The sequence below is a fragment of the Callithrix jacchus genome, chromosome 12 (assembly GCF_049354715.1).
Source record: "Callithrix jacchus isolate 240 chromosome 12, calJac240_pri, whole genome shotgun sequence".
Taxonomy (NCBI): Eukaryota; Metazoa; Chordata; class Mammalia; order Primates; family Cebidae; genus Callithrix; species Callithrix jacchus.
In genome coordinates this window covers 87,225,783-87,252,178 of record NC_133513.1, presented here as the reverse complement: position 1 = coordinate 87,252,178, position 26,396 = coordinate 87,225,783, and the positions used below count along the sequence as shown (strand labels likewise).

Sequence of the window (26,396 nt, the reverse complement as noted above, 5' to 3'; positions counted from 1 at the left end):
TCACCTAAGCTGGAGTGCAATGGGGTGATCTTGCATCACTGTAACCTCCACCTCCCGGTTGGTTTTAAGCAATTCTCATGCCTCAGTCTCACGAGTAGCTGGAATTACAGGCGCCCACCACCACGACTAGCTACATTTTTTGGTAATTTTAGTAGAGACACAGTTTCACCATGTTGGTCAGGCTGGTCTCGAACTCCTATCCTCAGGTGATTTGCCTGCCCCAGCCTCCCAAAGTTCTGGGATTACAGGGGTAAGCCACCACGCCCAGCCAATTCTGGCAATATTTCAAACTATTTCATTATCATTGCTATTTGTTACTGTGATCTGTGATCAGTGATTTTTGTTGTTACTATTGTAACAAGAACAACAACTATTGTGGCTGTTTGGGATTCAGAATTTTACTAGAAACCTAACAATGTATCTTAAGGAACTAGAAAAGCTAGAGCAAACCAAATCCAAAATTAGTAAAAGAAAAGAAACCCAAAAATTAGCTGGGCATGGTGGCCGGTGCCTGTAGTCCCAGCTACTCAGAAGGCTGAGGTGAGAAGATGGCCTGAGCCTGGGATGTCAAGGCCGCAGTGAGCCATGTCCATGCCAATGTACTGCAGCCTGGGTGACAAAGTGAGACCATGTCTCAACCAAAAAAAAAATGAAAAAGAAAAGGGCACAAATAAATGAAATCGAAGCAAAGAAAACAATACAAAAGATCCACAAAACAAAATGGTTTTTTAAAAGAAAAAACATAATTGTGAAACCTTTAGCCAGACTAAAAATAAAAGACAGAAGACACAAATAAATAAAATCAAAGATGAAAAAGGAGACATTACAATTGATACTACACAAATTCAAAGGATCGTTGGTGATCACTATGAGCAACTGTGTGCCAAGGAAATGGATAAATTTCTAGATTCATACAACCTACTAAGACTGAGCCATGAAGACATACAAAACCTGAACAAACCAATAGCAAGTTACAATGGAATAAAACATTTAATTATGGAGCTATAATTAAAAGTCTCTCAGTAAAGACCTGATGGCTTCACTGCTGTATTCTATAAAACATTTAAAGAAGAACTGAACTGACACCAATCCTACTCAAATTATTTTCAAAAACAGAAGAGGGAATACTTATGAATCACTCTACAAGGCCAGTATTACCCTGATACCCAAACAAGACAGAGAAATATCAAAAAAAAGGAGCGGGGGTGAAATACAGGCCAGTATCCCCGACAAATAAGGATGCAAAAATCCTCAACAAAATATTAGCAAATTAAATTCAACAATACAGTGAAAAGATAATTCATCATGACCAATTGAGAGTTATCCCTGGAATGTAAGTCTATTTCAATGTATGCAAATCAATGTGATACATCATCTTGAAAGAGAGAAAGACAAAAACTGTATGACAATTTCAAGTGATGCTGAAAAAGCATTTGATAAAATTCAACATCCTTTCATGAAAAAAGCCCTCAAAAACTGGGGAGAGAAGAAACATACCTCAAAATAGTAAAAGCCATATACCACAGACACTCAGAATCATACTTAATGGGAAAAAATTGAAAGCCTTTCTTCTAAAATCTGGAACAAAACAAGGCTGCCGATTTTCACCACTGTTATTCAACGTAACACTGCAAGTCCTAGCTAGAACAATCAGACAAGAGAAGGAAATAAAGGATATCCAAATTGGAAAGGAAGAAATCAAATTATTCCCGTTTGCAGGTGAGATAATCTTGTATTTGGAAGAGTCCAAAGACTACCAAAAAAAACTATTAAAATTGATAAACAAATTCAGTAAAGTTGCAGGATAAAAAATCAACAGACAAAAATCAGTAACATTTCTACATGCCAACACTGAACAATCTGATAAATTAAAAAAAAATCCCACTTACAACAGCCACAAATAAAATTAAATACCTAGGAATTAACCAAAGAAGTAAAAGTTCTTATTTTATTTGAAACAATACAAACTGTAAAACACTGATAAAAGAAACTGAAAAGGACACCAAAAAATGAAAAATATTCCATGTTCATGAATTGAAAAAAATCAACATTGTTAAAATGTCTGTACTACCCGAAGCAATCTACAGATTCAATGCAAACCCTATCAAAATAGCAACATTCTTCACAGAAATAGAAAAGACAATCCTAAAATTTATATGCATCAAAAAAAATTGAGAATAGCCAAAGCTATTTTGAGCAAAAAGAATAAAACTGGAGAAATCGCATTATCTGACTTCAAATTACACTACAGAGCTATAACAACCAAAAACAGCATGGAAGTGGCATAAACACAGACACACAGACCAATGGAACAGAACAGAGAACCCAGAAATAAATCTATACATCTACTGGATAATCTGTCATTTTTTTTAACCTCTTTTTCTCTTTTTTTTTTCTTGAGACAGAGTCTTGCACTGTTGCCCAGGCTGTAGTGCAGTGGTGGCACAATCTTGGCTCACTGTGATGTCCGCCTCCTGGGTTCAAGCTGTTTTCCTGCTCAGCCTCCCAAGTAGCTGGGACTACAGGCGTGTACTATCATGCCCAGCTAATTTTTTTATATTTTTAGTAGAGACGGGGTTTCACCATATTGGCCAAGATGGTCTCGATCTCCTGACCTCGTGATCCACCCGCCTTGGCCTCCCAAAGTGCTGGGATTACAGATGTGAGCCACCGTGCCTGGCCTAATCTGTCATTTTTACAAAGATGCCAAGAACATATGTTCGGGAAAAGACAGTCTCTTCAATAAATGATACTGGGAAAACTGGATTATCATATGCAGAAGAATAAAACTAGATCCCTATCTCTCACCATGTACAAAAATCAAATCAAAATGGATTCAAGACTTAACTCTAAGACCTCAAACATGTAACTACTAAAAGAAAACATTGAGGAAACTCTCCAGGACACTGGACTGGGCAAAGAGTTCTTGGGTAACACCCCACAAGTACAGGCAGCCACAGCACAAATGAACAAATGAGATCACATCAAGTTAAAAATGTTTTACACAGCAAAAACAAAACAAAACAAAAAAACGGAATGGGAGAAAATACGTGCAAACTACCTGTCTGACAAGGGATTATATTCGAGTAATATAATAACTAGAATACATACGGAGCTCAAGCTTATATATCCACAGGGATAAATCTAATAATACAATTTAAAAATGGGTAAAAGATTTGAATGGACATTTCTCAAAAGACATACAAATGGCAAACAGGCATATTCAAAGGTGGTCAATATCACTGATTAGAGAAATGCAAATCAAAACTACAATGAAGTATCATCTCGACCCAGTTAAAATGACTTACCAAACAGACAGGCAATATTGAATGCTGAAAAGGATATGGGGAAAAGGGAATCACTGTACACTGTTACTGGTAATGTAAATTAGTACAACCACTATGAAGAACAGTTTGGAGGTTCCTCAAAAAACTAAAAATAGAGCTACCATATGATCCAGCAATCCCACTGCTAGGTATATACCCAAAAGAAATGCAATCAGAATATCAAAGAAAAATCTGCACTCCCATGTTTACTGCAGCACTATTCACAGTAGCCAAGCTTTGGAAGCAACCTGTGTCCATCAACAGACATGTGGGTAAAGAAAATGTGGTTCACAGGAGGTGGAGGCTGTAGTGAGCCGAAATTGCACCACAGTACTCCAGCCTGGGAGACAGAGTGAGACTCCATGTCAGAAAAAAAGAAGGAAAGAATATGTACTTCATATACACAATGGATTATTCAACCAAAAAAGGAATGAGATCCTGTCATTTGCAGCAATATGGATGGTAATGGAGATCATTATGTTAAGTGAATGGCCAGAGCACAGAAAAAATATCACATGTTCTCACTTATTTGTAGAGCTAAAAATGAAAACAATTGAAATCATGGCGACAGAGAATAGAAACATGGTTATCTAAGTCTGGGAAGGATAGTAGTGGGGCAGGAAGAAAGTGGGGATGGTTAATGGATTTGAAAAAATAGAAAGAATGAATAAAGGCCAGGCACGGTGGCTCATGCCTGTAATCCCAGCACTTTGGGAGGTCACGGCAGGCGGATCACAAGGTAAGGAGTTGGAGAGCAGCCTGGCCAATATGGTGAAACCCCATCTCTAATAATAACACAAAAATTAGCCATGGTGTTCACCTGTTGTCCCAGCTACTTGGGAGGCTGAAGCAGGAGAATCACTTGAACCCGGGAGGCAGTTTGCAGTGAGCTGAAATTGCACCACTGTACTCCAGCCCAGCTGACAGAGTGAGACTGTCTTTAAAAAAAAAATGCTCAATTCATGGGAAAAGCTGAAAATATCAACATTAACAGGAGTTTGGAAGAAGTGGATTCCAACCCACATGGATGACTTGGAAGGATTCAGGACCTCAGGAGAGATAAATTAAGATGTAGTGAAATAGCAAGAGAACCAGAATTAGAAGTAGAGCCTTAATTGCTGCAATCTTATGATAAAACTTGAATGGATGAAGAATTGCTTCTTATGGATGAGCAAAGAAATCAGTTTCCTTCAATGGAATCTACTCCTGGTGAAGAAGTGAGCACTGTTAAAATGACAACAAAGGATTTAGAATATTACACAAACTTAATTGATAAAGCAGCAGCAGCTTTTGAGAGGACGGACTCCAATTTTGGAAGAAGTTCTATTTCTCTGTAGCATCTGATAAATGTTACAGAGAAATCTTTCATGAAAAGGAGAGTCCATTTATGTGGCAAACTTCATTATTGCCTTCTTTTAAGAAATTTCCATAGCCACCCCAATCTTCAGTCACCACCACCCTGACCTGTCAGCAGCCCTCAACACTGAGACAAAATGCTTCACCAGCAAAAAGACGACTTGCTAAAAGCTCAGATGACTGTTAGAATTTTGTAGCAATAAACTATTTTTAATTAAAGTATATATGTTGTTTTTTAGACATAACACTATTGCACAACTCTATATGCACCGGCTAATCAAAAAAAATCATGTGACTGGCTTTATTGTGATATTCACTTCATTGCAGTAGTCTGGAACCAAACCCAGAATATTTCCAAGGTGCACCTCTTGTGTGTATATACTCAGCAAAACAGAAGTGAGCATGAACATAATGACAAGGAAAACAAGACCCAAATAAAAATGTAACAAATGAAAAATACAATTTCTAAAATAAAAAACACAAAGCATAGAGTGATGGGACTGACAGCAGAGTATATATTGCAGAAGAAAAAAAACTCAGTAAACTTGAAAATACAATTCGAAAAACTACACAAAATGAAATACACAAAGAAATAGACCAAAAAAAAGAGAGGGAGGGAGAGAGGGAGAGCATCTAAATGAGCCACGGGATATAGATGCTATCAAACAACATACATTTAACTAACATCTCAGAAGAAAGGTGGAAGGGAGCAGAACAAACAGAAGAAGAAACAAAGGCTAAAATTTTTCTGAAGTTTATAGAAAACTATAAATGCAAAGATCCATTAGGCTTAACAAACCCCAAAGAGAAAGAACATGAAGAAAACCATAAGAAAGCGTATCATAATTAAACTGAGGAGTATCAGAGATTGAAAAATTCTTAAAGGCACTCAAAAGAAAAAGAATTCACTGCCAACAGACTAGTATTAATACAACAAGAAATGTTTAAAGAACCTTCTTAAGGCAGAAGATAAATGATACCACATGGAAATTTGCAGTAGTAAAGAGAGCACTGGTAGGCCATTGTGTGTTACCTGGCAGCAGAGATTAGCAAAATATCCCCACTGGATACTCCTAATTGACCACTAATGAGAAGCAAGAAGCTGGGTGACTATGTACATGTTACTTTTGAACATATCTGGAAAACTAAAAAATATAATGAGATTGGCTGGTTGCTTCTAATGTCACTAAACAAAGTGGAAAAAGAAAAGGATGAACTCAGAGATTTGAATACCCACCTTAAGCACCACATCAGTGACTAAAAGCTTCTGTGCACCTTGAAGACCCTCATCTTCTACAGTAGCAGCATGTGACTGCTATCTCATTCTGTGACTGGTTGAACCACAACAAATTCGAACTCCCAGCCTTGCAAGGTGTTTACTGTTTAAGTGAGGGCAATGATTGGGAAATAATGGGATCCTGAAAGATGAGATGGGGATACATGGGAAGACCTTGATGAAGCTGGGGAAACTGAGCCTCAAAACTATCCTGAATTGTCTTTGTCAGGGGAAGAGGACTCTCCACACCATCTGAAGGGATCAACCCTGCATTGCCTAAGGAAATGGTAATGGCCTCCCCTGAGGCAGCTGGCCCACAAGACAGTGAAGACTCTCCACGGGATCTACCCTTCGTACCCTTTTGCTTCTAGGCCTATAAATAAACTCAATACTCAGCAGGCTCCTAAAGGTGAGGTACAAAGTGAGACCCAAGAGGAGGCATAATATACTCCAAAAGAACTATTTGAGTTTTTAAATTTATACACATAGAAATCTGGGGAACAAGTAATGGAATGAACACTAAGAGTGTAAGATAATGGTGGAAGAACGATGACTGATGTAAGATAAAGCTGGATCAGGATATATTTATATGGGCTTCCTAAGCAGAGATGTTGTATTTAATCTACAGCTCAGGGAATTACAAAGGGGCTCTAATAGTTTGGTTGGTTGATTGGCTAAAACATGCATCACAGTGAGTGAGCTGGAAACGTCTGCTCTGTTTTGACTTAACATAGAAGAAGGAATTCAAAGGCTTAGGGAGATGGGAATGTCAGAATAGGATTGTCATTTAAAACCTACTCACCCATACAGGGAGCATATCCAGAAAACATACTTATCTCTTTTGAAAATTTATTTTTAACTTTTAAAAAATTTTCATGGACACAGCAGCTCCCTATGTTGACCAGACTGGTCTCAAACTCCTAGGCTCAAATGATCCTCCCATATCAGCCTACCAAAGTGCTAGGATTACATGCATAAGCCATTGCACCCCATAGAGATGACGTATTTTTCTCTGCAATTGTGACAAATAAAATTGTGATGGGAGCCCCAGCATCCTTGAAGAACTCCATAATCACTTATTTGTAGGTCACACCTTCCAGTGAGAATTGTGGTCATTGAACTGAGAAACCTAAATGCAATGGGAATAATTGGATGCTGGGCTGGCAGGGACCAAGTGGCAGCACTCCACTACCAAAGCAAGGTGAGCATAATTACCATAATGAACAGCAGAGTCAAAGCAGCAATCAGAATAGTATGACTTGCACAGACCTAATTTGTTGGCTAGTTGATACGGTATTTCCAGAAGTGAAAAAAGAATGTATACAAGCAGAAAAGTTCTAGGTCAAGAGAACAAAAGTCTATCCTGAACCATAAAGACCAATGACCCAGAATCTTTTGAATGCAGAAGATGATGGGTCCCCTTGAGAGGACTCCAGTACACTATCAAAAACTTATACTATTAATCTTTCTCCCAGTCTTTCCCAAAGGGGCTTAAAGCCTTTTACCAGGGTACTGTCAGGTAAAAGAAAACAATCAGATTGTTCAATGATTACTGGATATCGGCTCTGATCTGACACTAATCTCAGGAGACCCAAAATGTCTCCACTGTCCAGAGTCAAAGTAGAGGTATGCAGAGGTCAGGTGGTTAGTGGAGTTTTAGCTTAAGTCTGTCTTACTGCGGGCCCAGTGGATCCCCAAGCCCATCCTGTGGTTAGCATAAGGTCAGCATGAAAATGAAGTTTCTTGCTAAATATGGTGAAAGATATGAATCCTTGTCTGTGATGCATGGAGACACCATACTAGCTCTGAACTACTTAATTTGGGCTACTTACTTAAATTCGTGCATATTTCCACCACTATTTGGGGAGTCTCTTATCTTGAATGTAACTGCTTAATCATATACCAGTTAATCAGTGATGATGCTCTAAAGGCCAAGAGCTATCACAAACTCCAACCACATTTAAAATCCATGGAGTTCAGTCCTCACATCCAGAGCCATTGAATCTTACAATTCCTAGTATTGCTACACATACTAACTGACTTAAATCTTACAAGTCAATTCCGTCCAAAGCTGCTTTCTACCTAAGTCTTAGGACCAACTGTTAACTCCAAAATCCTAGCTTTAAGTCTCTCTCATTTCCTTTCACAAGCCATTCTGCCTGCCTCTATGGATTTTTGTTAAAGGATAATGGATTTAACTATTCCTAAATTTCAGATAAAGTGCTTCCTAGAATTACAGAGAACTGTGAAGATAAAAGTAATGATGGATTCCGTATAGTTCCATGCAAAATAATTACAATATCCCCTTTCATTATGCTATTATATATATTTTTTAAAAAACTTTATTTACTATAAAGAAAATAAGACCACAGGAAAACAAAGAAGCTAAATATGAATCTAGTTTTCAGGAAATAGTGACACTAGACTCTGGGTAATATTTTTTCTTTTGTTTCTACATCCCAGGACAGTACATACTTTTCTGGAATTACTAATCTTTTGAAACTATATTCTCTTCTTTTGCTTTTCTAGTCCTTTTAATGATCTTGTAATAAATTATTAAAGTTCCTCTGTTTGAAATTACCACATTAATTTGTTTTTCTGATTGGACTCTGAGTCCTTAAGATACAGAAAATTCCTTGATTGATAGCTGTATTTCATTTACCTTTAAAAATGTTCATTTTACCCACTTAGAAATAGCTTAATTGAAATTATATTTCCAGTTTTGTTTTGTTTTGTTGTATTTTGAGATGGAGTCTCACTCTGTCACAGAGCTGGAGTGCAGTGATGCGATCTCAGCTCACCACAACCTCCTCCTCCTGGGTTCAAGTAATTCTCCTGCCTCAGCCTCCCAAGTAGCTGGGACTATAGTCCCGCACCACCATGCCTGGCTAATTTTTGTAGTTTTAGTAAAGACAGGGTTTCACCATGTTGGGCAGAATGGTCTCGATCTCTTGACCTCATGATCTGCCTGCCTCAGCCTCCCAAAGTGCTGCAATTACAGACATGAGCCACCACGCCTGTCCTACATTTCCAGTTTTTTAACTACAAATCCTGCCTTTAACATTTCTAACCACCTATTGACTTCCACCAAATAGGCCTGATCCTTCTCTTCACATAAGATGAAATGTTGCTGGTATAAAGCTTAATCCCTTTTGCAATTGCAATCTGTTATTTTATTTTATTTTATTTTTGAGACAGGGTCTCACTCTGTCACCCAGGCTGGAGTGCAGTGGTACAATCACAGCTCACTGTAATCTCAAACCCCTGGGCTTGAGAAATCCTCCCAAGTAGGCGAGGACTACAGTTATGTGCCACCACAACCCAGCTTATTTTTTGGTAGAGACAGGGTCTCACTATTTCGTACAGGCTGTTCTTGAACTCCTGGCCTCAAGCAGTACTCCTGCTTGAGCCTCCCAAAGCACTGGGATTATAGATGTGAGCCACCACACCTAGCTCCTCTGTTGTTCCTTTTCTACAAGTCATAGCAAACGATTTGCTGGGCACAGTTTAGGAAACCTAGTCTTCTGTTTACTAAGGTGAAATTTGCAGATCTAAATAGACCTCTTTCTCTGAACAACCTCACATCCCACATCTGGACCTCCCACATGGTCTAGATCCCTGGTCCTCAACCTTTATGGCACCAGGGACCGGTTTCATGGAAGACAATTTTCCTGTGGACTGTGATGGGAGGATGATTTCAGGACAATTCAGGTACATTATATTTATCGTGTACTTTATATTATTACATTGTAATATGTAATAATTATATAACTCATCATAAGGTAGAATCAGTGGGAGCTCATTTTCCTGCAACTAGACAGTCCCACCTGGGGGTGATGGGAAAAGGTGACAGATCATCAGGCATTAGATTGACATAAGGAGCACACAACCTAGATCCCTCACATCCATAGTTCACAATAGGGTTCACGCTCTTCTGTGAATCTAAGGCTGCCACTGACCAGACAGGAGACAAAGCTCGGGGAGTGGCTGTAAATACTGATGAAGCTTTGCCTGCTAACTCACTCACTTACCACTCACCTTCTCCTGTGCAGCCCAGTTCCTAACCAGAATCAGTCTGTGGCCTGGGATGTGGAGAATCCTGCTGTAGAGTAATTTCTATCTTCTTTCAGATGCCACCTCATAGTTGAAGTAGTGGCATTACCCGTAAGTAAGACACAAAAGAAGAACAGGCCTCTTGAACCTGCCTGCATCCACAAAGAGAAGAAACCTAAGATTGCTCAGGTCTCTGTTCTAGCTACTTGAGCTACGTTAGCTGACCCAAGTCTGCTAGAAGAGCATTCTGAGCAAGATAAAGTACAAAGTTCCACTTTAGTACTCACGTTGTACCCATGTATTCCCATGTAAAGTTTTCTTCCCCTCATCTGGTTTTATACTCAATAAAATTGAAGGTTTCATTCTCTTCGGTTCTTCATTATTTATTTTTCAATTGGTTGAAGTAGAAGGAGGAGAAATAAGTGATTAAACACCCGCATACTCCAACACCATGAACAAACTTTGTTGGTCTCAGTTACATAACCATACTAGACACCAAATTCAGTCTCTATATTAGAGATGAGCAAACACACAGAAACAGAATGAAAGCTATTAACATTTATTAGAATTAATATAACTTCAGATAGTTCAATAGAGTGAAAATAAAAGTATTTTTTCAGCTGTTTATATATTTTTGTACACTCAGTTCTTTTCATAATGTTATTGTGTCTACCATATTATTTCAAGCCAATTTCATTGAACATTATTTCAAGGAACTGCTGGTGTGTTACAAGAAAGGTATGAGATAACTAGATACAACAAGGCTGAAGAAATCACCAAAGACTTGATAGAAAAGATAAAGCCTAATCCTTAAGGACTGAGTAAGTAAGAAGTAGAAATAAGATGAAAGCTGAGGCAGCTGACATTGTCTTTTCTGCACCACTGTTTCTGCGGTCTACAGAGCCTTCTCTCTCCTGTGCAAAATGGCAACTCTTAAGGAAAAACTCATTGCACCCGTTGCAGAAGAAAAGGCAACAGTCCCAAACAATAAGATCACTGAAGTGGGTGTTGGACAAGTTGGTATGGCGTGTGCTATCAGCATTCTGGGAAAGTCTCTGGCTGATGAACTTGCTCTTGTGGATGTTTTGGAAGATAAACTTAAAGGAGAAATGATGGATCTGCAGCATGGGAGCTTATTTCTTCAGATGCCCAAAATTGTGGCAGATAAAGATGATTCCGTGACCGCCAATTCTAAGATTGTAGTGGTAACTGCAGGAGTCCATCAGCAAGAGGGGGAGAGTCGTCTCAATCTGGTGCAGGGAAATGTTAATCTCTTCCAATTCATTATTCCTCAGATCGTCAAATACAGTTCTGATTGCATCATAATTGTGGTTTCCAACCCAGTGGACATTCTTACATATGTTACCTGGAAACTGAGTGGATTACCCAAACACCGTGTGATTGGATGTTGATGTAATCTGGATTCTGCAAGATTTCGCTACCTTATGGCTGAAAAACTTGGTGTTCATCCCAGCAGCTGCCATGGATGGATTTTGGGGGAACATGGCGACTCAAGTGTGGCTGTGTGGAATGGTGTGAATGTGGCAGGTGTTTCTCTTCAGAAATTGAACCCAGAAATGGGAACTGACAATGACAGTGAAAACTGGAAGGAAGTGCATAAGATGGTGGTTGAAAGTGCCTACGAAGTCCTCGAGCTAAAAGGATATACCAACTGGGCTATTGGATTAAGTGTGGCTGATCTTACTGAATCCATGTTGAAAAATCTATCCAACAATATTGAAAAATCTATGGTCAACAATGGTAAAGCGGATTTACGGCATCGAGAATGAAGTTTTCCTGAGCCTTCAGTGTATCCTCAGTGCCCGGGGATTAACCAGCATTATCAACCAAAAACTCAGGGATGATGAGGTTGCTCAGCTCAAGAAAAGTGCAGATACCCCGTGGGACATCCAGAAGGACCTAAAAGACCTGTGACTGCCGAGCCCTAGGCTGTAGAAGTTTAAAAACTACAATGTGATTAACTCTGACTCTTTAGTTTCATCCATGTACATGAATCACAGTTTGCTCTGATCTTCAATATGTGAATTTGGGCTCAAAGAATAAAGCCTATGCTTGGTTTAATGCTTGCAATATGAGTTCCTGAACAAATAAAATTAACTATTGCAATGTGAAAAAACAAAAGATAAAAGCCTTCTGAGAAATGGGAATAACGGGAGCAAAGGCATGGAGGCAGAACCTAAAGAGACAGGTATGATATAAAATAGTATGGTGTAAAGAAAGATTTGTCCCCAACACTGTCTAGAACAGAACTTTTTGAGCGATATTTTCATAAATGCTTTCTGGGAAGAAATTAACATCTCTGGGAAAAAGCATAATCCATTTTGGACAAATTTTAACAAGATTAAGCAAGCTCTTCTGGAAACAGTTATCTACACACTCAACTGATAGTTGCAAAAGTCTAAAGATCTTTAACAAGTTATTCTTTTCTTGTTTATCTAACCACTCTTGTTTTCCTACAATATCTCCACCAAGAAAGGAATCTTTGAACTGGCCTGGTTCATCTTCATCCCTGGCAGCAAGTCTGAAATGAAATTTCACATGTTCTCATAATCAATTTCTAAAAATCTTTTTTTAAACAATGAAAAGACAAATATAAACATATTCATCAAATCCTAAATAAAGAATATTGGGACAATTCTTTAGTGTAAGGGGATGTAACCAGAATAAAAGAATAATGTACTTATAGGTCCAGCTTTTTTTCTTTTGCAATGTCCAAAACATATTCTACACCCTTCTATTTGGCTCCAGACTATTATTATGTTCATCAGGACAATGGGTAGAAAAAGGTCCAGATCAGGAAAATGATAAGAAATGCTAGGAAGATTTACATTTAAATAAAAAAGAAAGAGAGAGAATTATTTAGCCAGGTGCAAAGGTGCAATGGCGTGCACGGGTAGTCCTAGCTACTCAGGAGGCGGAGGTGGGAGAACTGTTTGAGGCCAGGAGTTCAAGGCTGCCGTAAGCTATGACTGTGCCACTGTACTCCAGCCTGGAATGTCACAGCAAGACTCTCCCTCTAAAAATTAAAATAAATTAAAAAGAAAAAGAGGGAGAGAGAGAGAATTCTAGTAAAAGAAAAATAATAGATCCAGTGAACCTAAAGAGGACAAAAAGAGCTAAGAACCAAGTGATCTTGCTTTAGTATGTGTTTTGTTTCATAATAAGTAAGACAATATTCTGATGTACAGCAGCATCATGGGAAATACTGGGAATCACAGAGATGGGAAGAGAGCAATTTAAGATGTTTTGCTGAGCATTAAGAATGTATTCTTAGGCTGGGCATGGTGTCTAATGCCTGAAATCCCAGCACTTTGGGAGGCCAAGGTGGGTGGATCATTTGAGGTCAGGAATTTGAGACCAGCCTGACCAACAAGGCAAAACCCTGCAACTACTAAAACAAACGAACAAACAAAAACAATTAGCCAGGTGTGGTGGCATCTGCCTGTAATCCCAGCTACTGAGGAGACTGCACCAAGAGAATTGCTTAAACCCAGGAGGCGGAGGTTGCAGTGAGCTGAGATCACACCATTGCAGTCCAGCCTGGGCAACTGAGCAAAACTCTGTCTCAAAAATAAAAAAAATTAAAATAAATAAAATAAAACAAAAATAAACCAATAAATAAAAAAGAATGTATTCTCAATAATAATAGTAGGCTTCCAGGCAGGTCAACCCAGTCCTCTCTTGGAGTGTACTCTTACTTCCTTAATAAAACTTTTGTTTACCTAAGTTGTTAATTGTACAAAAGGCAAAGACAAGCACATCTTAAATACATATTAAATGTCAAGAAAGGAAAAACAATTGCCCTATCATGTTAAGATGGGGGAGCAGAGAGTTGAAATAGAAACAGACATGAAGAACCAAGACTTTATGTTTCATATACTGACTCACAGAGACCTCTAGAAAATATGCATAAGTCTTAGACCAACAACAATATATTCTCTACTAGGGCCAGCAGGCCATGCCTATAATCCTGGAAGGGGAGACAGAGGCAGGAAGATCATTCGAGTTTGAGAACAGCCTGGGCAACATAGCAAGATCCTGTCTCTAAACAAACAAAAAACCCAAGAAAAATATATTCTCCCCAAATAGTTTTAGGATGCACAACAGGGATTACGTTTTGTGTAAAATAAATCCTTTGTGTATCAAATTTCTCAATATCTTTTAAGTAAAATGGTGAACAAATGAAATTTAAAATATAAACAGTGTTAGTGATTATCACTAAAATACTTACGATGGTCGATCCTCAAGAATCAGGGCAGTGGTAGAAAGTGGCTCAAATTCAAAATTCTTACGTCTTGAAGACTGAGGTTGTGGTTTACAGGTCCTTCCCGTCCGTGCTTCATATTCCTAGAATAAATTTAAACATGCCTTATGCAGAAACTGTTCCAACATACTTTGTATTATTAAATCTGTATCAGTAAGAATATTATGCTATAATGAGAGATACATACAATTCATAAAATAATTTGGTAAAAATATCTAGCAGACAAAAAAAATAAAATTTTTTTTGAGGGGGAGGTGAAGGGGAGCTGGAAGCAGAGGCTCATGTCTGTAATTCCAACACTTGGGAGACCAAGGCGGCAAAATTACTTGAGCTCACAAGTTCAAGACCAGCCTGGGCAACAGAGGTGTTCCTCACCTGTACTAAAAATAAAAATAAAAATAGCTTTTGGCTGGGCATGGTGGCTCACACCTGTAATCCTAGCACTTTAGAAGGCCAAAGTGGGTGGATCACCTGGGGTCAGGAGTTTGAGACCATCCTGGCCAACACGGTGAAACCCCATCTCTACTAAAAATACAAAAAATTAGCTGGTCATGGTGGTGGGCACCTGTTATCCCAGCTACTCAGGAGGCCGAGGCAGGAGAATCACTTGAACCTGGGAGGCGGAGGTTGCAGTGAGCCGAGATTCCGCCGCTGCACTCCAGCCTAGGCAACAACAGCGAAACTCTGTCTCAAAATTTTTTTCCTGAAGCAACCTAAATTATAAATGTATATTACATACAAAGTATCAAAATGTAAGTGAAGGAAAGATAGAAATACACTGGATTAATTAGGTAAGGTTTTAGGTAGACATTCTTGATTGCCTTCTATGGTAACAGCTATTCAAGCCCATCTTTGAATAATCTACAAGTAGATAAGCCTAGTTCCTAAAACCTCAGTCAGATCAGTGATGAAAATGTTGAGACAAGACATAGATAATGCCACTGTATGGCTCAGAATATCCCCGAAGGGTGACATTCAAACTCTAATGAAATAATAGTTTTGGATTTCAATCTACTTCAGATCTATTAAAATAGATCTACTTACTCTAAATTTAAACAACACTTTGCTAACATATCTTATCCGAAAATATAGCCATAGACTGTCAAATATTTCACTAAAATTAAGAAACTTCCTGTAGCATTTTTCTGACTCATCCAACCTGATAATCCTAATTTAAAACGATTAATATATGGTAAACACATTTAAATTCCTTTATTGAAGTATTCTTTCGTAAGTGTTCCCAAACTTCTGAAATTTATTTATAGAAATTTGCCAAAGATCAATAACAAGTTTACCAGCTTGCACGTTCCAGTAGCCACATTCTTCCTTTCTAAAAAATCAAGCTAGCATCTGATCATCTCTAGGCACTAGTTATGTTTTTCATTACATTCTCAAATATTACTCAATGATTTCATGAATTATGCAAGACCACTGGTGAAGAAGAGAAGACACTAATTTATGTGAAGAAAACTAAATGCACTTAAAAGGTGGTCAGATACTTCACTTCTTAGTTGCTTAACCACAATTGCCTGTAATTCTTTTAATACTATTGTTACATTTTTTCTAACTTAAAGCCTCTTTCTCCTCACTCAATCAGGCAATAGTAAAATAAGACCTAATCGTTCCATACCTCTTAAAAATTTGATGATCTTTTTGAAGCTTAACCTAAACTGAGATATTATTTTTTAAAAACAACTTATGTTGTCTTATAAACTTCAGTTTACTTTGTGGTTCCAGCCACTGTTATAAAGTTTCATAATCATCTTTAGTTCTGCAGCTCCCCTTCCTCCACTGTATCTATTCTATGCTTATCTGAAAGTTCCTTTGCATCACCAAATTGGGTTTTTAGAAACTTATGGGTATTGATAGGCAGACAAAATTAAAACAGGTCAGCAGGAGCAAGCAAAGGCATGGATCAGGGAAACACGTTAATCTCACTGAAGAGAAAAAAAGATTAGAAAGGTGTAGGGCCTTTCATTGGCTAAAATATTTAGGGTTAATCATGAACAAAATGGAAAACCACTGAAAGTATGGATAAAGCCAAGTTTGAGGAAAACAGTCCTTTATAAAATGTAAACTAAGTATACATTTAATATATAAAGCAATTCAAAATGAAGCAGCTGGAAGATCATTTATGTATCTAACGTGAGGAATTAGCTTTTTTTTTTTTTTTTTTTTTTTAAGATACAGAGTCTCACTCAGTTGCCCAGGCTGTAGTGCAGTGGTGCAATCTCAGCTCACTGCAATCTCCACCTCCAGGGTTCAAGCCATTCTCCTGCCTCAACCCCCCGAGTAGTTGAGATTACAGGCATGAGCCACCATGACCAGCTAATTTTTGGATTTATCGTAGATATGGGATTTTACCATGTTGGCCAGGCTGCCTTCGAACTCCTGACCTCAAATGATCCACCCACCATGGCCTCCCAAAGTGCTGGGATTACAGGTGTGAGCCGCTACACCCAGCCTAGGAATGAGCTTTGTATAGAATTGTCATTCAAACATCATGCACATAAGAAAAGACGTTGTATTCTAGCACTTCTCACATAGATACTTGTCATAAAAGTGCTGTAAATTTCTAGAGAGTAATAATAATAATAAAAAGCTTTAAAACATTGTATGATTTCATCTTTATGTGAAAATAGTATAGATTTCTATATCAAAATGACTTAAATATTTGCTGAATAAATTAAACATGCCATCCTAATGCGATCAGGATTACAAATTATATAGCAGTACTCCTGGATAAAAAATAAAAATAAAAAGTAAAAAAACAGAATTACAAATTATTTAGAGGCTAGGCACAGAGACTCATGCCTACGGCAGGCAGATCACTTGGGCCTAGGAGTCCAAGACCAGCCTAGGCAACATGGTGAAATCCTGTCTCTGCAAAAAAATACAAAAATTAGCCAAGTATGGTGGCATGTACCTGTAGTCTCCAGCTACTCAGGAGGCTGAGGTCAGAGGATCACTTGAGCCAGGTGATGGAGGCTACAGTGGAGCATAATCATGCCACTGCACTCCAGCCTGGGCGACAGAGTGAAACCTTGTCTCAAAAATAACAATAATAATAATAAAATACTAATACTAGTACTTTCAAAATTCATCACAAGATTATAAGCTATTTATTAAGTTGTTCTTGATTATATATAACAGAAAACCCAACTCAAACAGGTTTAGGCAAATTTATGAGCTCTGAAAACTGAATATTCCATACAATCAGCTAACTCTACTTCTCTACCATTCTCTATATACATATAAAACATATATATGTATATATATGTATGTATATATACCACCATATCTATATATATGTGTGCATATATATCTATATATCACCACTTCTATATATATACCACCATATTTATTTATTTATTTATTTATTTATTTATTTATTTATTTATTTTTACTTGTTCCGGATCTGAGTTCAAGTCCTGGATATCCTTATTAATTTTCTGTCTTATTGAATCTAAATCTCTTTATGGGTCTTATGTATCTGGGTGTTAGGATCGTTAGCTCTTATTGTTGCATTGATCCTTTTACCACTATATCTTTGTTGCTTTAAAATCTATTTTATCAGATGCGAGAATTGCAACTCCTGCTTTTTATTTATTTATTTATTTATTTATTTATTTTTGCTCTCCATTTGGTTGGTAAATCTTTCTCCATTCCTTCGTTTTGAGTCTTTGTGTATCCTTGCATGTGAAATGGGTCTGGATGTAGCATACCATTGGGTTTTGGCTGTATCTTTTGATTGGGAGATTTAGTCGATTTAAATTTAGGATTACTGCCATTTGATGTTAACTGGCTGTTTTATCCATTCGTTGATGTGAATTCTTCTTTATGTTGATGCTCTTTACTTTTTGCTATATTTTTAGAAAGGCTAATACTGGTTGTTTCTTTCTATGTTTAATGCTTCTTTCAGAAGCTCTTGTAAAGCAGGCCTGGTGGTAATAAAATCTCTGAGTACTTGCTTGTTCATAAAAGATTTTATTTTTCCTTCAGTTGCGAAGCTTAGTTTTGCTGGATATGAAATTCTGGGCTGAAAGTTCTGTTCTTTAAGGATGTTGAATATTGGTGCCCACTCTCTTCTGGCTTGTAGGGTTTCTGCTGAGAGATCTGCTTTAAGTCTGATAGGCTTCCCTTTGTGGGTAACCTGACCTTTCTCTCTGACTGCCTTTAGTATTTTTCTCCTTCATTTCAACCCCGGTGAATCTAATGATTATGTGCCTTGGGGTTGCTCTTCTTGAGGAATATCTTTGTGGTGTTCTTTGTATTACCTGGGGTTGAATATTGTCCTGCTTTGCTAGGTTGGGAAAGTTTTCCTGGATAATATCCTGAAGAATATTTTCCAGCTTGGATTCATTCTCTCTGTCACATTCAGGTACACCTATCAAATGTAAATTAGGTCTTTTCACACAGTCCCATATTTCTTGGAGACTTTGCTCATTCCTTTTTATCCTTTTTTCTCTATTCTTGTCTTTTCGTTTTATTTCATTAAGTTGGTCTTCAACCTCTGATATCCTTTCTTCTGCCTGATCAATTCGAGTGTTTAAACCTGTGCATACTTCTTGGAGTTCCCATATTGTATTCCTCAGTTCCATTAATTCACTTATATTCCTCTCTAAATTGTCTATTCTCATTAGGATTTCGTCAAACCTTTTTTCAAAGTTCTTAGTTTCTTTACGTTGGGCTACAACATGTTCTTTTAACTCAGAGAAGTTTCTTATTATCCATCTTCTGAAGCCTGATTCTGTTAATTGAATGCACTCATTCTCTATCAAGCCTTGTTCCCTTGTTGTTGAGGAACTGTGATCCTCTTTAGAGGGAGAGGCATTCTGATTTTGAGTATTCTCAGCCTTTTTACACTGGTTTCTTCCCATCATTGTAAATTTATCCACCTGTCATCTTTGTAATTACCAACTTTCAAATTAGGTCTCTGAGTGGACGTCCAAGTTGTTAATTCCCAGGGCCGAAATATGAGCAACCCACTGCGCTGGCCAAAACAGCGGCGTTAAGACTGATGGTGCTTTTCTGCCCAGGAATCTCCAGTCTGGCTTCCTTCTTGAGTCCGTAATAGGCGACTCTGCCTTCCCAGAGCTCCAAACATTGGTCAGAAGGGGAACCAGTCTCGTTTACTCTGCACCAAGAGCTGCCGTGCCGAGGTACCGGTAAAACCGCTGCGCCAGCCACAAGAGTCACACTGGTGACCCGTGGGGCTCCTCCACTGGGAATCTTCTGGTCCATGAGCAACAAAAATTTGTCTGAAGGTGTGGCGTCCTCTCATTCTCTGCACTTTCACTGGGAGCTGCAATCCCAAGATGTTAGTGATCAGCCATCTTGGATCGTTCCCCACCATATTTATAAATAGATATATATAGCATAGATAGATAGATATGGTGGTATATATATATATATATATATATATATATATAGTGTGTATATATATATATATATAGTGTGTATATATATATAGATATTGTGGTATATATACATATATATATTTTATATGTATATAGAGAACAGTAGAGGTATATATACATACCACATCTGTAGATATGTAGATATATGTATATATTTTATATGTATATAGAGAAGTGTAGAGAAGTAGAGTTGCTGATTATATATATACACATATATATGTACATATATACATATATAGAGATACACATCTCTATATATCTCATATATATCTCTCACATATATGTATGTATGCAAATAGATAGATAGATACATTGGTTTTTTTTGAGACAGAGTCTCATTCTGTTGCCCAGGCTGGAGTGCAGTGGAGCTATCTCAGCTCACTGCAACCTCTGCCTCCCAGGTTCAAGCAATTCTCCTGCCTCAGCCTCCTGAGTAACTGGGACTACAAGTGCCTGCCACCACATCTGGCTAATTTTTGAACTGCTTTGAATGAATATATGAAAAAAGATGAAAGATCTAATATTAATAATCTATGCTTCCATCTTAAGAAACAAGAAAAATTAGAGCAAATTAATTATAAAGTAAGCAGGAAAAAATATAATAATAAAGAGCAGAAATCAAAAAAATTAAAAATAGAAAGTAGAATAAAAATCAACAAAACCAAAAGCTAACAGTTCTTTACAAAGATCAATAAAATTGATAATCCTCTTGCCAAGATAACTAAGAAAAAAAAAGAAGAGACAAATTACTAATATCAGAAATGAAAGTGGAGACATCACTACAGAGCCCAAGGACATTAAAAAAGATAATGAAGAAATATTATGAACAATTTTTTTTTGAGATGGTGTCTTGTACTCTGTTGCCATCTTGGATCACTAGAACCCCTGCTTCCAGGGTTCAAGCAATTCTCCTGCCTCAGTCTCCCAAGGAGTTGGAACTACAGATGCACACCACCATGTCCAGCTAATTTTTTGTGTTTTTAGTACAGACAGGGTTTCACCACATTGGCCAGGCTGGTCTTAAACTCCTGATTTCAAGTGCTCTTCCACCTTGGCCTCCCAAAGTTCTGGGATTACAGGCATGAGCCACCATGAACAATTATGAACCAGCCTATTATAAACAATTCTATGCCCATAATTTGATAACCTGAATGAAATGAACCAATTCCTTGAAATACACCCAAACTCACGTAAGAAGAAATTGAATCAATAATTAATAATCTTCCAAAAAGAATGCACAGATCCAGATGGGTTCACTGATAAATTCTACCATACATTTAAGGAAGAAATTATATCAATTATCTATAATCTCTTCCATAAGATAGATACAGAGGAAATACTTCCTCACTCATTATATGAAGCCAGCATTACCCTAATACCAAAACTAACAAAGGTATTACCAGAAAACAAACGTACAGACCATATCTCTATGAACATAAATACAAAAAGTCCTCAAGAAAATATTAGCAAATCTAATCCAAGAATGTATAAAAAAAAATTCTATATCATGACTAAGTTGGATTTATCTCAGGTATGCACCACTGGTTCAATGTTAAAAAAAATTAACTAATTTAATCAATTGCATCAAGAGTCTAAAGAACAAAAATCACATTATAACATCCATAGATGTTATAACATCCAACATTATTCATGATAAAAGCCTCTCAGTAAACTAGGAATAGGGGGAACTTCCTCAACCTGATAAAGAACATCTTCAAAAATCCTATAGCTAACATCATACTTAATAGTGAGAAGCAAGAGTCTTTCTGAGATCAGAAACAAGGCAAGGATGTCCCGACTCACCACTGCTTTTCAACATTGTTCTGGGAGTCCTAGTTAATGCAACAGAAAAAGGAAATAAAAGTTACACTAATAGGGGAAGAATAAATAAAACTGTCTTTGTGTACAGATGACATGATTTGGACAAAGAGTCCAAAAAAAAACAACAAAAAAAACCTTCTAGAACTAATAAGCAATAACAGCAAATTTTTAAGATAGAAGGCTAATGTACAAAAGTCAATCACTTTCTTACACTAGAACAGCAATGAAAAAGTAAATTTTAAAACACATTACTACTCTTTTTCCGGCTGGAACCATGGAAGGTGTAGAAGAGAAGAAGAAGGTTCCTGCTGTGACAGAAACCCTTAAGAAAAAGCAAAGGAATTTCACAGAGCTGAAGATAAAGCGCCTGAGAAAGAAGTTTGCCCAAAAGATGCTTCAAAAGGCAAGGAGGAAGCTTATCTATGAAAAAGCGAAGCACCATCACAAGGAATATAGGCAGATGTACACAACTGAAATTCGAATGGCAAGCATGGCAAGGAAAGCTGGCAACTTCTATGTACCTGCAGAACCCAAACTGGTGTTTGTCATCAGGATCAGAGGTATCAGTAGTGTGAGCCCAAAGGTCTGAAAGGTGTTGCAGCTTCTTCACCTTCGTCAAATCTTCAATGGAACCTTTGTGAAGCTCAACAAGGCTTCAATTAACATGCTGAGGATTGTAGAGCCATATATTGCATGGGGGTACCCAAATCTGAAATCAGTAAATGAACTAATCTACAAAAGTGGTTATGGCAAAATCAAAAAGAAGCGAATTGCTTTGACAGAGATAACGCTCTGACTGCGCAATCTCTTGGAAAATATGGCATCATCTGCATGGAGGATCTGATTCATGAGATCTATACTGGTGGAAAATGCTTCAAAGAAGCAAATAACTTCCTGTGGCCCTTTAAATTATCTTCTCCACAAGGCAGAATGAAGAAAAAGACCACCCGTTTTGTAGAAGGTGGAGATGCTGGCAAGAGGAGGATCAGATCAACAGTCTTATTAGAAGAATGAACTAAGGTGTCTCCCATGATTATTTTTCTAAGCTGATCAGTTAATAAACAGTACCTGCTCTCAATTGGGAAAAAAACCACATTACCATAAAAATGAAATACTTAGGTATAAGTCTAACAAAATATATGCAAGATCCATATGAGTAAAGGTATAAAACTCGTTTGAAAGATAACAAAGAAGAACAAAATAAATGAAGAGATATTCCATGTTTATGAATAAAAAGACTCAATGTCATTGAGATGTCAGCTCTTCTCAACTTGATCTATAGATTCAACATAATCCCAATCAAATTCTCAGCAAATTATCTTGGGGATGATAACCTGATTCTAAAGCTGCATGGAGAGACAAAAGGCCCAGAACAGACAATTCAATGTTGAAGAAAAACAAAGTCAGAGAATTGACACTACTCAAATTCAAGGCTTACCATAAGGCTACAATAATCAAGACAGTGTTGGCATTGGTGAAAGAACAGACAAATAGCTCAATGGAACAGAACAGAGATCCCAGAAATAAACCCACATAAATATAGTCAACTGATCTTTGACAAAGGAGCAAAGGCAATACAATGGAACAAAGATAGGCTTTTCAACAAATGGTAATGGAACAACTGGACATCAACATGCAAAAAAAAAAAAAAAATCAATCTGCATACAGACTTTACATTCATCACAAAAAATTAACTGAAAATTGTTTACAGACGTAAATGTAAAATGCAAAACCATAACTCCTAGGGGATAACACAGAAAATTTAGATGGCCTTCAGTTTGATGATGACTTTTTAGATAAACGCTAAACGCAGGACTACAAAAAAATTAAAATTAAAATACAATAGTCGCCCCCTTATTCTTGGGAAATATGTTCTAAGACCCCCATGGTTTCAGATGTCTGAAACCATGGATAATACTTAACCCTATACATGCTTTTTTCCTATACATATGATAAAGTTTTATAAACTTCATAAATTTATAAATTAGACACTGTAAGACATTAACAACAATAAAATGGAGCAATTAGAACAAAATACTATCATAAAAGTTATACGAATGTGTTCTCTCTCTCTCTCTCTCTCTCTCTCTCTCTCTCTCTCTCTCTCTCACACACACACACACACACACACACACAGAGACACACACACGTACACAAAATATCTTAATATTTTCAGGCTGCAGCTGACCACGGCTAACTGAAACTGTGGAACGTGAAAGTGTGATAAGAGGAAACTACTATATTAATAAGCTGGAGTTCATTAAAATTTAAAACTTGTGTCTTTCACTGTCAAGAGGATGAGAAGACAAGCCACAGAAAGAGAGAACACATTTGCCAAAGGCATGCCTGACAAAGGACTATTATCCAAAATATAAAGAACTCTTAAAATCCAAAAATAAGAAATTGAACAACCTGATTTTTTAAAATGAGCAAAAGACCTGTATATCATCAAAGAAGATATACAGATGGCAGGTAGGCATGTGAAGAGATATTCAATATCATGTGTCATCAGGGAATTGCAAATTAAGACAATGAGACACAGCCAAGAGAATGGTCAAAATTCAAAACACTGACAACACCAAATGCTGGAGAAAATGTGGTGCAAGAGGAACTCTCATTCCATGCTGGGAACGCACAATGGCACAACCACTTTGGAAGATAGCTTGCTAGTTTCTCGCAAACTAGCAAGCTAAACATATTCTTATGATCCAGAAATCACTTCCTTTGGTATTTACCAAAATGAACTGAGAACATAAAACCACACAACAAATTACAGGTAGAAGTTTAGAGAAGCCTTATTAATAATAGCCAAAACTTGGAAGCAAATAAAATGTCCATCAGTAGGTGAATGAGTAAATAAACTGTGGTGTTTCGAGACAACAGAGTATTATTCGACACCAAAAAGAAATGAACTATCAAGCCATGGAAAGGCATGGAGGAAATACAAATGCATATTACTAAGTGAAAGAAACCAACCTGAAACAGCTAAATACTGTCTGGTTCTAATTATGTAACAGACTGGAAAAGACAAAACTATGCCTGTGGTTTCCAGGGGACTGGGGGAGGAAAGGATGAATACGCATAGTACAATTTTCAGTGTAGTGAAACTATGCTGTATAATACTACAATGGTAGATACATGTCATTATACATTTGTCCAAAGCCATAAAATGTAAAATACCTAGAATGAATGTTATTGTAAACTATGGACTTTGAGTGACAGTGTGCCAATGTAAGTTCACTGGTTGTAAAAAATGATCCACTGTGGTACAGGATGCTGACAGTGAAGGAGGTTGTGTGTATGTGGGCACAGGAGTTACATGGAATTCTCTGTACTTTCTCCTCAAATCTGCTATGAACCTACAACTCCCATGGTTTTTACATTTAAATATATATATATATATATATATATGCAGATCTAATCTGAAAATATGCAAAGTGAATAATAACTGTGGCTGATTATAGTTTATTCCTGGAATGCAAAGTTGATTTAACAACCAAAAACTAACTTATACAACTTAATAAATTTTTTTTTAAAATGACCAGAAGAATTGTCACTTGACTTTGAACCTCAAAGTCAAGTCAGTTAATGGATATATCAGTGTATATATCAGACTATTTTGGCTCTCTCCTTGTCTCTCAAGGAGAAGCTTCTATGCTACTATTCTTTCTTCATATATCATATATATATAATATGCCCAGAACCTAAATTATATCTAATAATATTTTTGAATAAAGAATTCATGGAAATAAGCCAGAAAATCTTAAGAAATCCAAGATCAGTTCAATAATTCTGTCCTTCAAGTTCTGCTATAGAAAAGGCCTAGAGTTTGCTAATATCAGGTAACATATTGAACTGGCAGCAGAATGGTATCCTACCACACTTGATGCCTTGCATTCTGTAGCTAAAGGGATTTACCAGAAAGGTGTACCAGGAGGGAAATACGTGAAAAGATCAGACTGGATTCAAAGGGAGGGTGACAAGAATCTTTGAATAGCTGCCTAAATAAATAAATAAAATATGGAGATTGACAAGAAGAAAGAATAGTAGCATAGAAGCTTCTCCATCTGAGAAAAGGAGAGAGCCAAAATAGCCTGATAAACACACCGATATACCCATTAACTGACTTGACTTTGACGTTCAGTGAAACACTCTCCTTAAATGGGTTAGTGTTAAACCATCATTAGTGAGTAAGCCCTTCTATTTCTATATGCTGTGAACAATTTATAGAGAGCCAGAATAATGTTTCAGAAGCAGAAAAACTCCCCATCTCTACTACCTGAAGACCATGTCTGCCCAAGATAGAGTCTCTTACACAACTTGATCTAAGAGCTGAGGAAACCATTACGCTTGGGATAGACAGGGTTTAGCTGATTATGATGTCTTAATAGACTAGCCATTTTATTCCAGATGTATGAATTAGGAGACAAAAAAACCCATCCTATATTTCAAGCTAAACTGCAATCTCGGGGCAAAACATTTCATCATTCTCTGGCATATAAGAGTACCTTAGTAAACTTCATTTTTGCAAAGTTACTACCACAATCTTGTTTGTTTAGTCTGAAACCTACCATGATATGTAAGTCTGAGATAAAGACAGGACGAATAAAACTTTTAATATGTTGATATGCAAAATAGTATTTCTGTAATTAAATATAGATATTAAGAGTACTTTCAAACTGTAACCCTTTCCAAGTCTCCGTTTCTGATAAAATGAAAAAATGTCCCCTCGAATTCTATACCCTGTTTAATTTGGGAAAACTTATCTTTATTCTTTTAATTTTCTTTAATTAATAATTTAGGCTTCTTTCTTGAGGCTCATACTTCTCCATTCTCCCAGAAGCACAGGCCCAAAAATA

General features: G+C 37.2%; 1 protein-coding gene and 2 pseudogenes across 5 annotated transcripts in view; 2 read left to right on the top strand and 1 right to left on the bottom strand.

Annotated features, from left to right (window-relative positions):
* Positions 1 to 26,396, bottom strand: part of TBC1D12 (TBC1 domain family member 12) — a 123,073-nt gene that overhangs the window by 48,575 nt on the left and 48,102 nt on the right. For all 5 annotated transcript variants that reach the window (XM_002756452.7, XM_078346089.1, XM_078346090.1 and 2 more), the window contains one exon: positions 14,264 to 14,379. In XM_002756452.7, the coding sequence (XP_002756498.5) occupies positions 14,264 to 14,379 (116 nt within the window). The remainder of the gene's footprint in view (positions 1 to 14,263; positions 14,380 to 26,396) is intronic.
* On the top strand, positions 10,562 to 12,094 carry LOC100386805 (L-lactate dehydrogenase B chain-like; annotated as a pseudogene).
* On the top strand, positions 21,792 to 22,556 carry LOC108594165 (large ribosomal subunit protein uL30 pseudogene; annotated as a pseudogene).